Here is a 15,203-nt window from a genome sequence, read left to right on the forward strand (position 1 = left end):
ATTATTGAAACATAAACTAGAATTATTAATATTTAAAATTAAAAAAAAACTTATTTTCTTGATATTTCAATTTGTTGTTTAGCTTTTTCTCGCTGATCTGGCTGCGCGAAGCTCTAAAGAGCTGGCAGCACTGCTAACCACACACCCCCATAGCCCACAACGCCCCTCCACGCCATCCGTTTCCATTGTAAACATGCATAAATTGTTGCATACTTTTGGCCTGACTGGAGCTGTAGTTGGACCCATTTTGCTTAGCTCCTGATTATGTTTGTTGAGCCCAGTTGGCTTCGCACCGATGCGACTACTCACTGTCCCAGCAGCAGTTGCAGCAGCAGCTCGTTAAATGCCAGTTGACTTATTTGTGCCAGTGTTTCCCGTTTGCTTGGCTAACACGAAAATTTCACTTTAAGCGCTTTGTCACAATGCACACACACACACACACACACACACATTAATTCGGTGTAAACTAATCGGACAGGTGTCCGAGTCCATCAAATGTGATTAGAAGTGGTTGAGGTGTGCTTGATCTACTTGACTAGAGCTAGGCTAGCTGGGACAGCTACTCATTAAACCGAATTAGAATTAGTTCAATACATACGAGAATTGCTTAGAATATTGCCGGAGTCTATTGGCTTGCGGTATATTTCGGGGAAATTTTGCATACAAAGTAAGTAATTGTAAGTCATACGAGACGTTCGTTAGCCGAGGCTCCACTGTATGAGAATGATGCTTAGCTATTTGATAACATGCCTTCTTAGTTCATCTATTGCTCCATTGTCCACTGCTTCTCCGACTGCTGTTACGCAGCATGATTGTACTTCTGTGGGTCTCTTCTTATAGCATTCATTCTCATCTGCTCCTGCTCCTGCTGCTGCACTGCTTCCCACCAACTCTACTCTTCTGGCAGCTTCACCTGCTAACTTTTCTCCACAAATCGCTCTTATAACTCTCATTCAACTCTTTCAACTTCAGCTCTTTTACAATTTTTGTTTATTATTCTTCTCGTCAGTAATCTCCTCCACTTGGTGCTTTTACTCCTTTTCCTTGTACTGTTTGTCCTTCTCGTTTTTCTTCCTGTTCTACTCTCTACTTGATCATTCTCCTCATGCTAATCTCCCATTGTTTCCTATGTCTGCCTTTTTTGTACTTCAATTGATTTTACTGTAGGACCTCCTTTCCTTACCGAACTACCTGCTGCTTGCTCGCCTGCTCCTCCTGCGCAGTCTAACTAATTCCCATCTATGAATTGTAATTCACCATTCACACTCGTAGCACTTCAAAATATCGAATTCTCTGTTGCTTCACTCAATATCAATTGACTTTCGGATTACATACATTCCAAGTGTTAAACTTTACTCAACCGAAATTTATGTAAGACTGAATTTGCTTGGGGCATGTTGAGCCCTCAAAATCTCGAATTCGGCAATGCCTTATCAAGCGGAGGCCAGAGCTGAGCTTTAGCCGGAAATAGCATTTTGCTGCTATCAGTCTCATATGTATATATAAATTACATGTATATATATGTACTTCATTTTGTTGTTGTCGACAGCAATTATTATCAAACACACTTAGTTAAGGTTAACCTCAAATATTAAAGCTTAGATTTGAATTCGTCTGTTTAAAAAAAAAAAGTATATTAGTTCAGTACAATATACATTTTGCAGAAAAGATAGAAATTCTAGTTTATTTTCTCCTCCTCGATTGATGGAACATAAATGTATTTACCTATTTAGCCGTCGCATAATGTTTATATGTATATAGAGCTCACTTCAGAGTGCTACTTACTTGGTGCTTTTACTGTATTTCCATCTATTCACTATCATTTCACATTTATATATGATGGTCTTCTTCTTCTTCTTCTTCTTCTTCTTACTAATCATGCTGATCTTTTGTTTCCTAAGTGGGCTTATTTTCGTAATTTTCCTGCAAGCGATTTTACTTTAGCTCTTCCCCTTCCTTAGTCCTCGTTCTTCTCCTTAAGTTTCGTTTTTTGATTTGCCATCTCCTGCATCATCCGCTCCTAACTTAAGCTTTTTGATGTCAATTAGATAAGAGTAAGTATATATGTGCATAACTTTTGCAATATATTATTTGATATATATTTGGCTTCGAGCGATGTACATATGTCGATTTGGAATAACAAGTTTTACGAAAATTTAATTTGGACTTTTCTTTACTCGACTGGCCTGATCATCATTTGCACAAACTTCAGGGAGTCCAGTGTCCATGTTCTCCAATTAATACCTCTAACCTTTGCAGCAAGATCCGCTGTTTGGTATTTTCCATTTAGACGGCTGTTTATTAAAAAATGAATAATATGATTGCAGCCAATTATAGAAAATGTAATCTACTCACCTGTCACCGCAGTTGTGAAACCACCAACCAGCTGCATAGAAATCTGCGCAATTGCCAGTGAACCAATTATCGTGATCTTCATCAATGGTCGTAAATTTCTTATACAGATTGTCCGCCATTGCATTGCCTGCGTCTCCAGTATAGTTTCCCAATGATTTTATTTTAAAACTATCCTCCTCTCCCTTAATGAAGAAGTGACTATATCTCGCATATCGAACGTCATCGTTAAACTTCTTCATGTAAATGTACAATTCGTGTTTTCGTGATATCGTCAATAAATGCAGCTTCTCAAGACCTATAAAGAACTCTCCGTCCAATGAGCCGAAGCCCTTGCGATAATCTCGCATTGTGCGATTGAAGTCCACAGAGCCGTCTTGACGACGCTGAATTACTGTCCAGCCCGAACCAGCCAGACACGTGTCACAGGACACGTTAAAGGCACTCGATCCAGGAAGTTTTATTTCGTGTATGCCTGTCTCCTTACCTATGCAGCTAGACAGATTATTGATATAATTTTCCTTATCAGTCAAATTTTTTCGGAGTTTCCTAATAATTGCTGAGTTTTCCTTTTCTTGCGATTTCAAATTCGATATTTCCGAATCTTTGTTCTTCAAATCAGCGATCAACTTGTTTTCGATTGCCTTAATTTCATTTTCCTTTTCAGTTAACCTGTTCTCAAGTGAACTAATTTCGGCTGTCTGATTTAATATTTGGAAGTCTTTATTCTTTAGCTCAGCCATCCACTTATTTTCAATATTATTACTGAAAGCTACTAAGTGTATAATCTGATTAATAAACTCCTCTTGGATCAAGCAATAATTATGATGTGATTCACTTTCTCGAAACTTTTTCGCTTTTTCTTTTCTAGGTCGCATCGATGAAGCATTTTCTATCAGGGGCCTTAAAATTCCAAAGCAATAACTGCCGCATTGCTCGTCCTGGCTCTTGAAGGCTGCTGAAGTGAGCTGCTGAATTATATGGATTGAGTTCACCATTCACACTCGCAGCACTGCAAAAACATACCGAGCTCTCTGTTGTCTCACCCATTATCCCCGGCAGGGATATCAAAAGAAATAGAATTAATATTTGGATTATATACATTCTAAGTGTCGAACTTTACTCAACCAAAATTTATGTAAGACTGAATTTGCTTGAAGCGTTTGCTGCAAAACGAACTCTAAAAATCTCAAATTCGCCAATGCCTTATCAAACAGAGGCCAGAACTGCGCTTTGGCCGGATATAGCATTGTGCTTTTACCAGTCTCACATTATAATATGCATATATTATAATAAAGAAAGTGCATACTTGACTTTATTGTTGTCGATTAAAGTTATTATCAGCAGTTTGTTCGCTTTGCTAAGTTTCTAAAACCTTAGCCTTGAATTCTTCTGATAAAATAAAGAGTATATTGGTTTACTGTAGAGAGGGGAGAAGCCCTTCTCTTCGTCAAGTATGTATATTTCCCTCTTTCTATTCCACTCTCTCTCTTCTCCGCATTCATACTTTAATTTTCTTTCTTTACATCTGTGTTGTCTCTCTCTCTCCCTCTCCCTGTCTCTCTCTCTCTCTCTCTCTTTCTCTCTCTCTCTCTCTTTCTCTCTCTTTCTCTCTCTGTCTTCATTATCTGTTTGCCCCTATTTCTGTAGCGCTCTTTTCTTTTTCCTCTCTCTCACACACTTTTTCTCTCCGAATACGTATCACATTTTGTTTCTTTTTCTTTTAATCTAACTCTCTCTCTCTGTCTCTCTCTCTCTGTCTCTCTCTTTATCACTTTTTTATACATTCTTTTCACTTCCGACCGTAACCACCTTATAGTTAATTCAATCATATTCTATAAATGCGAAATTTATACCCCATCCTTATTGATATCTTCACACTTGTCGCTTTCAAAAACTTATGTTGAGCTTTTGCTTAGTTTTTCGTCACGTTCCCATGCATCCCGACGATGTTTTCCCTTTGCTTCTGCTTTTCTTCAACTTTCCTGCATTTCCTTTACAAATAAAACTGGCTCTGGCTGTATCTAAAATCGCATTGCTTTCAATAGCTCATATTATGTTAGGTTTGTTTTCTCTTTTCTTCTCTTTTTATTTAGTTTATTTTTTCCATTTCCAATTTCTTTTGCTATTTGGGAATCGCCATGGCCAATGTTGGGCGACTGCCCGTGGCTCTGCCGCAGCAGGTTGTCGTTATAATTTTCTTACACCTGCTCATTTCTATAGCCTGCCATCCCGTTTACCTTTTGCCATCATATTTCCTTTACTCACTTCCGCCAGCTACTTTGATCATTAAAGTTTTCCCCTTTGGCCGCGCGATGCTGCGGATTCACCGCTGCCTCATCGTCGGCGTCGTCTTCTGCTTCCTCCTCTCCTTTCATGGGCGTGGCATGCAAGCAAATGTGCACACCTTTATGCTTACTCACCCCCACCGCAACGACTGTGCAGGAGGCCAACGAAAGGGTTCTCCCAAGGGTTGGCCGAGTCGGCCAACTTAGACATTTTATTTGAATTGGCAAATAATACGCTTTCGCCTGCTGCTCTGACTTTCTGTATTTAAAGCAATTAAAGAAACCTCAAAACCAAAACTCAACCTAAAATTCCAAAAATAAAAATTTGCTCAACTGCATTTTAAAGTCGATCGAAATGGAATTTTCGTACGGAAAGTTGGCCGCTTTGAGTCCACATAATAATTGCATACTTTGCCAAGTGCAAGAAATTGCGAAAATAAGATTCAATAGTTTCTTGAGAATGTCGAGACGGGTCGGAGCGGAGCGACTGTGGGCCAGACGGCGGCTTGGCCAATATTTACACTTAAAGTTTGCGTGTTAAGTGGATAAATTAATTGCGTGGAATTGTTTCACAAGGACTTCAGATTTTGCGCCAGAGCTGCAGCGAATCGAACGTAAATCGAACGAAGATGGCTCAAAGGCACTCGGACAAAGTGTAGAGAGAACATAAGTTTTTATTTAATCTTTCACTTGTTTGTGTTTGGCCAAAAATGAAATTTATTATTATATTTGGCATTTATTCAACTGCAATTTGCTTATATCGTGTAGCAACAGTTTAAGATTTTAATATTTACATATATTTGGAAAATGTTGTTTAATTCCCACAGCTTCTCAATAAATCAGTCCATATTTATTTTACCTTAGCTTGAGCTTTTAAAGTTAGTTACATTAATTCTGAAATACATTAATTTATTTTGATAAGAAAATGCTTATCAATTTGCTTGTAACTGTTTCTATTTACATATTAATCTTTCTACATAACATAAAAGTTAAAATATGTAAACAAGAATTTGTTTATGAAAGCACATAAAGCTATGTCTAATCGATCCATATTTAATTCCTTTATTTATAGCAATGCATATAATACATATTTACGTAATGCATATAAGTACATATTTAAAATAATACCTAAAACTCTTCTTGAATTCATTTACTGATAACCTAAACTCCATTTCTCTACTTCGTTTAGATTTTAAATCGAATTGTTGAACAACATTTTAGTTGATTTTTGTTGTTGTTTATATCAAAACACAAATAAGCCGTAAATGCATTTGTTTAAACAAATTGGGCGACGCATTAAATCGAATTGAGGTTGCTGAACAAAGTATCGAATTGCACATACGCCACGTATGTCCAGCGAAATAATTAAACTTTTCGGTAAAATATGCATTGCACAAAGTAGACAAACATTTTGCCATAATTAGATTTTGGATACGGTTTTTCCGTTTTTGTTTCATTTGAAATGTAGGCGATATCGGTAATGGAAAATTTTAACTACATTGCTGATAATATATACATTTTTTGTTTGTATTGTTTTTAGTTTGGGCCTCGACTAGAGTCAAATGTATGTATATATAAAGCTGCATAGCCCTTGGCATTGAATGCGACAAGCGATAGACAACATGGATGAAAAGGGATTAAGTGGGGTGTAGCGAGTGGGGCTGGACCAGCACTGCGGGCAGGGGATGGTGGAAGGGTTGCTGCTACCTCCCGGTAAATATCATGTGAGATACACAACACACAGCCCTAACAGCTGTTGACAGTTGCATTAACCTTAGCTGTCAGCCCGCTGACCGGCTGAGCGGCTGAGCGGCTGAACGGCGTCTGGTTAGTTAGGCTGCGGTTTTTCCTGATTTTCCCTTTGCAAAGGGATTTTTGCCATTTCGACGTTACGGTCAAGTTGAGTCGCGTTGAGTTGTCTGTCTGCCAGAGTTTAATTCCATGCAGCAGATGACTGAAATACATACGATTTCTGTTATACTAATTGTTATGCTCAATAATAATCAATCGATATTCTCACAGTTTAATTTATATTCATTTTAACTTTAAGAAATCCTTTAAACGGTCTTAATAATAACCACTCTGCTGAGCTGCTTAGTCTACACTGATTTGCATACACACTGCATTAGCTTATAAAAGACTCAACTCTGATAATTCTCACCAGCATATTATCTGCCAATAGGATCAAATGTGTTGTTTTGTCTCCCTCGCACTCGTAGTAAATAGAGGCCTTCCAGCACTGATCCGTTGTTGCATGTGAATTTGTGTATGTGTGTAGCCTATCAATCTATTATTAGAACAGCGCTCTGTTTGCGCTGCCGTAAAGTGTCATGAGCAAAGAGATAAAATATGTTCTCGGCTCTCACTCTCGCTTTCACAATGTGCTTAGCGTCTCACTGCTATTTTTAAAACCGCGCTCAGTTCAAATATTACATATGTATGTGAGCACAGCTTTGTGCACAAAGAGATCAACACTATTCTTGCCTCTCACTCACACGCTCTATACAAAGACATATTGGCGACCGCCATTGATCTGCTGTTCTGTGTATGTCTGTTGCTTCTCATTTCAATTATTAGAACAGCTCTCAACTCTTCTTCCGCTCACATTGAAATGTATACTGCTCTCACTTGCACACACGTCCGCACACATGCACTGTTGATTGTGTTGCCTCTCCTGAGCAGTGCTGCCAACTTTTTACCAGAATAAAAAGCTGTTTTTAGATGGAAGAAACGGAAAAAAAAGCTGAAAATTTTTACAAAAAAGCCTAAAAAAAAGCGGTTATTATAGTTTGATTGTTTTTTTTTTTTTTTTTTTTAATTTACAAGATTTTTAGCATGCTATCTAATTCTTCGCGACTAGCATCGGTTTCAGAATCGTACGACCTGTTAGTACCTATCATGCGAAGATAATTTGAAGGAACTTTGTATTCATAGCAGCATTTGCCCAGTCTTCGCAAACCATATCTGTGTGTTATATTAAATAAAAAAGTAATATATATATCGGTATCATCTTTTCACTCTCAATAAAATATTACCTTATGCTAAGAATACTGTTTATTGTGCTTAGGCTCATTGAGTTCCTTAACTTGGACTTTACCAAGTTAAGCTGGCTAAATACGCGTTCCACCTCCGCGTTGGACCATGGTAATGAAAACATTTGCAGGGCAACAGCTGCCAAGTCAAGGAATCGGCGGTTGCCGCCAGAATCCTTGTAATTGGAGACTTCATTCCAAAATTCGGAGCTGTCATTAACGTTTTCCCACTTAACTAGATTAATATCATAGTACTGCCGCTCAATGTCGGCTATTCTGTCTACTTGGAGGTGTTCCAACAATTCTGTAATTACTTTTTTTTTAGTTGACACAATTTTATCAACGGAAAAAACGTCAATGTTTTTTAAGATTTTAAAATTGTCGGGGAGACTGCAGATAAAATCAAAATTATTTAACGGTCGGTAGAAGAATCTGAAAAATTGGTTACCTCTGCTTTAGCTGCTTGATAAGTTCAATAACAAAAGAAGACCAGCGAGCACGAATTTCTTGTTCGAGGCCTGCATCGATATTTAAAGACTTGATTTTCTTTTCAAAATCATACCCTTTGTACATATCGGATTCTACATGCTCTTTTCTTACAAGTGGCAACCGCCATGTTAACCATGGTGCGCGCAGAGGTTTGTGCAAGACTTAGCTTAAGTGTGTGTTAGTGCTACATATCCGAACGATATACATATTAGGCTAAGGCAATTAGCATTCGATATATACAAAAAATATATACAATATTTAATACAAAGTACATGTTTTCAGTATTAAAAAAAATCGAAGTATTAAAAAAAATCGAAAAAAGCCTAATTCATTTTCAAAAAAAGCCAGAATTCCCGCTTCCCGCAATTCTTAAATATTTCCCGCAATTTGTCTTCGGAAAAAGCCAGATTTGACGGGAAAAAAGCTGAATTGGCAGCAGTGCTCCTGAGTAATGCACTCTTAATTCGGCATTTCACTCTCACCTACATGATCTACGCCTTCTATTTTCTGTTCGCCCTTTTGTGGATTCTATTCATGCTCTGAGCGCAATTTATTTACAGTTGCTTCTATTTGTGTATGCTTGATGGTTTCGCTGTGCTTGCATACAAGCTGTGTATGTATGTATGTAGAGAGGATCTAATTTAAAGCGCGTGCCATTTCTACGTCGCCTTAGTGTGATCGTGTCCGCTGTGCTGATCGGTTGGTTTTACGTGAGTGCTTAATAAAATTGGTTTCCTAACGTGTGTGTGTGTATCGTATGTGTTGTATAACACCTTTGTCAAAGGCTATGAAAATACAGTATAACAGATAGCGGCATCTTGCTTTACTCAACTCAGCGTACGGTAAGTATACATACATATGTATGCTTCTAACATTTTACATTTATTCTTGAGCTTTTTTAATTTTATGGCTTTGCCATTATTCAAATATCTTCACATAATCCAAGTATAAAATACTTTTTCAATAAATGGCTTCATGCTTACAATTTTAATGCGAGCAAAAACAATTTTAATTAAGTTTCCTTTTTGTGCAGTGCAATAAGTTATACTGATGCCAAAAAGTTTTGTTTTCGGTGTAAAAAGTTATTGTAACTGCTTGTTTGGGGTTTGGGGGTCTTGGACGCATGTTTTTATACGCGAAATTGTTCGGAAGTAATTTTGTTTACCTTTTATTTTGCGGTAATTGTTTGCATATGCAGCTGACAAAATTGTCCCCCAACAAATAACATACAAATGTATGTATGTGTATATGTATGTATATATAAATAGCTACATATATGTATATGTATATATAGTAAAGCATGCAGTTTACTCTCTGCTCGTAGCTAACCAAACAGCCTTAAGCTGTCAATATGGTTTGCTGGGACAGGTGCAGAGGGGACTGAGGCGCACACAGAGACAACAAGAAGCGGAAGTGCGTGCGCGTGCGAGCTGAAAACCTTTTTAACTCCTACGCAAAGTGCAGCGACTCTTGATAAGAGAGTGCGGGGTGAGCTCTGATAATAGAGTTGAAGGGGCGAAGGGGTACTGACGCAAATACACAGAGGGAAATGATGCTGTCTTATTGACATGTATTTATAGAGAAAATTAAACTGTTAAATTTCTGTATATCTGATAAGAATAGATGCAATTTTTGTGAAATTTGTTAAGTGTGAAAAAACTTATGAATAGTATTCTAATGTATTTTGAAAATTTTTTATTTCTGGAATATGTGGAATACAAATTTAAATTTATAAATATAGATTACAATTAATTATGTCAAAATATGTATACTATGTGAAAAATTAAAGCTTTTTACAAACAAACATATTAGTTGGCTTATATTTTGTATATTTTTTCCACATTTGAAAAACCAATACATTAATTCGATATATTTTTTTAAATAGCTTATAATAATACAGTTTAATTTTTATAATAGTCTTAATTTTATTTCATTCGGGCCTTTTTTTTAAATTATTTTAAGATATTTTTCCAGTAGGTAAAATGTTATTTTTTGATACATATTTTCTAACTCTTATAAATTATTAAACCAATGTAAAATTGTGTGCTTGCTTAAGATTTCGAGCTCGTACGTGCACTTTTGCTCTCAGTGTATTAAGTCAAAATGGCGACGGCGACCGCAGTTTGTTTTTAGCATTCGCCGGCGCTTTGATAAAGTGCAGCCACGCAGCATAAACAAAGTGGATACTCGTATGTGCACGGTCCGAGCTAGTCGTAGCACCAGCAACGCTTACCACCTACCGCCCACTGCCCAACGCCCACCGCCTGCCGCCTGCCGCCATCTACTCCACACGCAAACTGCAGAGGTGTAGTAACAGTACAGGCAGTCTCTTGCTCGCCCTGCCTTCCTTTCAGGCATGCCACAGCGGGAGCTGGAGCAGCTGCTGTCACGACTCTTCCACCTGGCGCCTATCAGTGTAGTGGGCGTGGCCGTTGGTTATAAGAGCGGTGCGTGTTTTTACGCTTGAAGTGCTTTCGGTAGCCGTTAATTGAAATGCATGTGGTGCCGCAGCCGATGGCTGCCGCCGTGTGGCCGCTCCTGCCTCCCGCTGTGGCAGACGTTGTTGCAGCATTGGCTTCTGCTACAGCCAAACAGTCTAAAGGTGTTTGGCTAGTTTCTGCATTTACATGCCCGACAATTTACGCTAAAGTGAATGGGTATTTGCTGTTGGGTATGTAACGAATCGAATCGAATCAAAGAAATGTAACTATTTGATGAATGGGTAATTTTAAAGAAGAAGAACTTCTCTAAGAGATGAAAGGGGAAAGGTCTGTGAAGAGGATGCTCAAGAAATTAAAATGAACGGAATATTTACATATTATATTATTATTTAGAATTATTTATAAAGTCATATATTAGAATTTATTTTGTGCTAAGGAAAATATTTAATAACTATTTGGAGTTCGAATTTTATAAGCACGCCGGCAACACAAGTTCAAAAATCTTTGCCGAATATCTCTATGAAAATTGGGAACGTAAATAATCGGGTTAAAGTTTATTTTCTACCGTTTTAGAGCTGTAGGTTAGATTCTTACTTGCTTATAAGTTTTGTATTTTAAGTGAAGTAAAAAAAAAAGTAAATAAAATATTCATATATATATTTATAAATATTTTTATAATTTACTTACATTATATAATTTATATATTATATATAATTTATATATTATATATAGTTTATATATTATATAATTTATATATTTTTATTATAGATTTCAATTTGTAGTAAAATAAATTATATATGTCGGCAATAATATGTAAGAATTACTTTCCATTTTAGGAATATTAATTATGCTATAATTGTTTATTATTCAAATTTATGTAATTTATTATATGTATTTTTTTATTTTTTATTTTTTTATTTTTATTTTAAGGTCATCGCATAGTTCTTAGTTAAAGGGTATTTGAAATGTTGAAAAGGCATTTTTGTTGCAGGTGTTAAGATATTTTGTTTTCTTTTGGGTGTTTTTAGTTATTGTTTTTGCAGTTATTGTTTTGTTTTCTTTTTTGTTCTCTCTGTTTTTGTCTGGTTGGTTTGGCTGTTGCTTTTTCGGCGACTTTTGCCTGGGCAGAATCTCGTTCCAATTTCAGGAGTCTTCTTTACTAGTAAACACGCACATTTTGCTTCAAGCTGCTAACGTCTCTCTGTGTGTGTGTGCGTTTTGTATCTAAGTGTGTGTGTGTGTGTGTGTGTGTGTTTGTGTGCTTGCATGTTGCTGTATGTATGACCCAAGTTATAGCACGCACATTTCAAGAGGTTTCTAATTTGCTTGCCAGCGGCTGTAGCAAATTCTAATTTATTCGCAATACTATGTAACACTGTTTCATTCTCTCATTGCTTCGCAGAGGGCGAAGGCAACCCTGCAGCGAAGGATTTGTGTGTGTATATACATATATATGTATGTGTGTGTGGGTGGGTAGGTGAAACGTTGATTAAAACTGCACCAAAAACGAAACATTTAATACATAAATAAAGCTGAATTGTTAGCACCCTGAAGCTATGATAAGAATAAATATAGTAAAAGGTGTTGATGCTGAGCTGAAAATGTAATAAAAATTATACGAAAATATTATTCAAAATTTGTACATGAGCTCAAAGACTAAAGTAAATGAAGCAAACTATTGCAAATTAAATGCAAATATTGCATTTTAATGTTTTCTTTTTCAAACAAAACTTTGTGTAATACAGAAACATAAATTTTGTAATCAAAAATAGGAGCTGAATAGCTCTGTTGCACTTAAGGGTTTTATAATTATTGTGGTTTCTGTTTTTTGTTAATACAATTTATGGCTTAAACTGAGTAGCATTAAACAAAAATTTTAAAAACTTAGTTTTGCTTCATTTGCCTAAAGAAAATCTATCAATATTATTACAAAGCCTGTCTATGCCGATCCCAATCTCAAACTCGATTTTCATTGCGCTGCATTCTAAAGAAATCAGCAATAAGCCGTTTCAATATGCACTTTGGCAAATCGAAAAGCAAGAGATGGGTGGGAGGGGCGATGGGGCGGCAGGCTTTAGGCTGAAACATATTGTCAGGTTAAGACATGAAGCAGGACTCTACTATGACTTGATAATACTTACTGATACTTAATGCCCGAGCTTACAATGTGCAAAACTGCCTATCTAGGCAGGCATTCAGTCAACATCATTCGGCTTATGGCGTCAGCAGTCCTGCACGCACAGCCACACACACACACATACATATATATAGAAAAGATGGAAAAGCATTTTACAAAGACTTAAAAACTTTTGTTGTTGTTGTAGTGAAAGCCAAAAGCCAACGATGCTCGGGCAATGCAATCAATGGCTTAAACTATGAGCCAAGGCCAGAAGAGTTCGAGTAGGCGGGCGAACGTTTCGACTTTGGTTAGGCAAAAAAGTCAAATGTCTAACAACTTGTCATACAAGCAGTATACAAACAGAAAGAGAGAGAGAGAGAACGGGAGAGAGAGAGAGGGGCTCCAGAATTTCATAACAATTTTTGCTGTTGCTGCAAACTGACAGCCGAGTTTGGTTGCGTGGGCAATGTAAACAGCATATATCCATAAATTGCAGCCAGAAGTACGCCTTAAAAGCTGGGCGTGGCGTCGATGTGTATGCGTGCGGGTGAGCCAGCCTCGCTGCTGTTTCAATTTAGCTGCCAACAAATTGATAAAAATTCAATAAAATAAATTTTGCAACAGTGCCTAAGTCGAAAGCAACTTTTACATCCCGCCCAGTTGCCATGGTTTCCGTATGCGTACACCAGGTGGCGCTACTGTGCTTCCCCATCGTATGCAACCAGTAACTAGACATATGTATACGAAACTATAATGCGCTACTGAATATGATCAAAGTATAGTTTATTATACAAAAAAAAAATAAAATAAAATAAATAAATAAATAAATAAATAAAATAAAATAAATGAATAAATATGATTTATTTAAAACATTTTTATAATTATGATATTGATTATATGACTGATAATCTCTTTAAATATTAATTAAATAATTTATAATTATATTTAAAATATATTTATATTTAAAATTCTACTGATCATAATGATGAACACACTTAAAAGTACAATAATAATAATAATATTAATGATGTTTAATAATAATTAGTAATCCCCAACGGAGATTGGAATGGATCATATAGGTATAAATATACCAAAGTATAAACTATGTAACGCGACTGAATATGAATAATAAACATGATAATATAAATTTTATCATAAAGTAATGCGGCTAATGATAATGATGCTGATTATATATAACACATTAAATGAAAGACAAATACAGATAAATTAATATATAAATTAATGAATATATGGTGACGATCATTAACAATAAAAATGGTCAATATTATAATAATATAAATATGTATAATAATATAATAATATTATTAATGCAATTTTTATTTTTGAATATTAATTTAGATCCTAAGCATTCCTATTATAGATATTCATGAATGATAATGTGAACATTAATCATGGTTATTGGATGATGTAAATGAAAGGAGAAAATATTTTTTTTTATCTCTTTGTAGGGTATTTATATGATATAAGCAAAATCATAATAATGATAGCAATAGTAATATTAATGCAAAAGTATATGAATAATGAAATTGTTTAACAAAATGAATAAATACTTAAACTGCATTCTGCGAACTCGTTCATGACAGTTCATAGTTAACCTTTTTCCTTTTGTAGGGTATTCAAATAATAAGCTGCATATGCGCTTCTGCTCAGCTGTATTCTGGGTCTCGTCTGCGTTTTAAGTAATATGAAAAAGTTGCAATGCATTTTTCATGGACTGCAAAACTCAATTGCAACACTTACACAACGAAGACACACGCACACATTGTATATAAGTATGTGCATACGCATACGTATTTATGTGATGTGAGGTATATGAAAAACATTTGCGCCTACAAGCAGGCAATAGATTTACAAGTAGAACCAACTGCGTGTTTGTGCACATGTTGATTTTCACTCAATGCGTTAACGTTGGTTGCCTTTTAGTCTCCTCCGCATATGCTCATATCTCGAATACCCTTTAATTGAGCTTGATTAGTTTCCAATTCAATTTGTGAAACTGGCAGGAAAGTTGAGTCGGAATTCCGATACAAATATGTATATGTAAACTCTGTATAGGGGCTGCTATTGTCTATTGCCATTTTTCTTATCTTTTAAATGAAAAATTCCTCGCATGATCACATTTTCAGTATTTTAATTGCTATTAAATTTTATTAACATATTTTACTTAATTTTCTTTGATGTAGGTCTTCAGGATATTTTTCTTTTTCTTTTCCATTCACGTTCGAACTATTGCCAAATTTTCTTTGGCTCGCATAGTGTATACTCAATTCGTAGCATTAACGTTTGCTTATCTTTTGGTTTTCGATATGAAAACATGTCCTCAGGTTGTATGGGTACCACGTTGCGTATGAGTGCTGCTCGATGTTTGTGTGTGTAAATGTGCATATGAAGTAAGGTAAACATTGTTCATGATGGCAACGACAACGACGACGAACGGCAGAGCAGAGGGCACAAGTTGTGG

At 36.1% G+C, this 15,203-nt stretch overlaps 1 protein-coding gene across 2 annotated transcripts; it reads right to left on the reverse strand.

Moving 5' to 3' along the window:
- Positions 1-2,087: 2,087 nt before the first annotated feature.
- On the reverse strand, positions 2,088-3,490 carry LOC115564213 (fibrinogen-like protein 1). Of its 2 annotated transcripts, none has more exons than XM_030388256.2 (3): positions 3,379-3,490; positions 2,356-3,320; positions 2,088-2,294 (listed from the first exon to the last, which is right to left on the reverse strand). In XM_030388256.2, the coding sequence occupies exons 1-3, from the start codon at positions 3,454-3,456 to the stop codon at positions 2,174-2,176; spliced, it is 1,164 nt and encodes a 387-aa protein (XP_030244116.2). In that variant the 5' UTR covers positions 3,457-3,490; the 3' UTR covers positions 2,088-2,173. The 2 variants fall into 2 exon arrangements, with proteins under 2 accessions (XP_030244116.2, XP_089114419.1); XM_089258293.1 differs by having other exon boundaries at positions 2,356-3,310; positions 3,375-3,480.
- Positions 3,491-15,203: the final 11,713 nt, after the last annotated feature.

This window comes from Drosophila navojoa, chromosome 3 (genome assembly GCF_054131105.1).
Source record: "Drosophila navojoa isolate 15081-1374.11 chromosome 3, UAZ_NAV_1.0, whole genome shotgun sequence".
Taxonomy (NCBI): domain Eukaryota; kingdom Metazoa; phylum Arthropoda; class Insecta; order Diptera; family Drosophilidae; genus Drosophila; species Drosophila navojoa.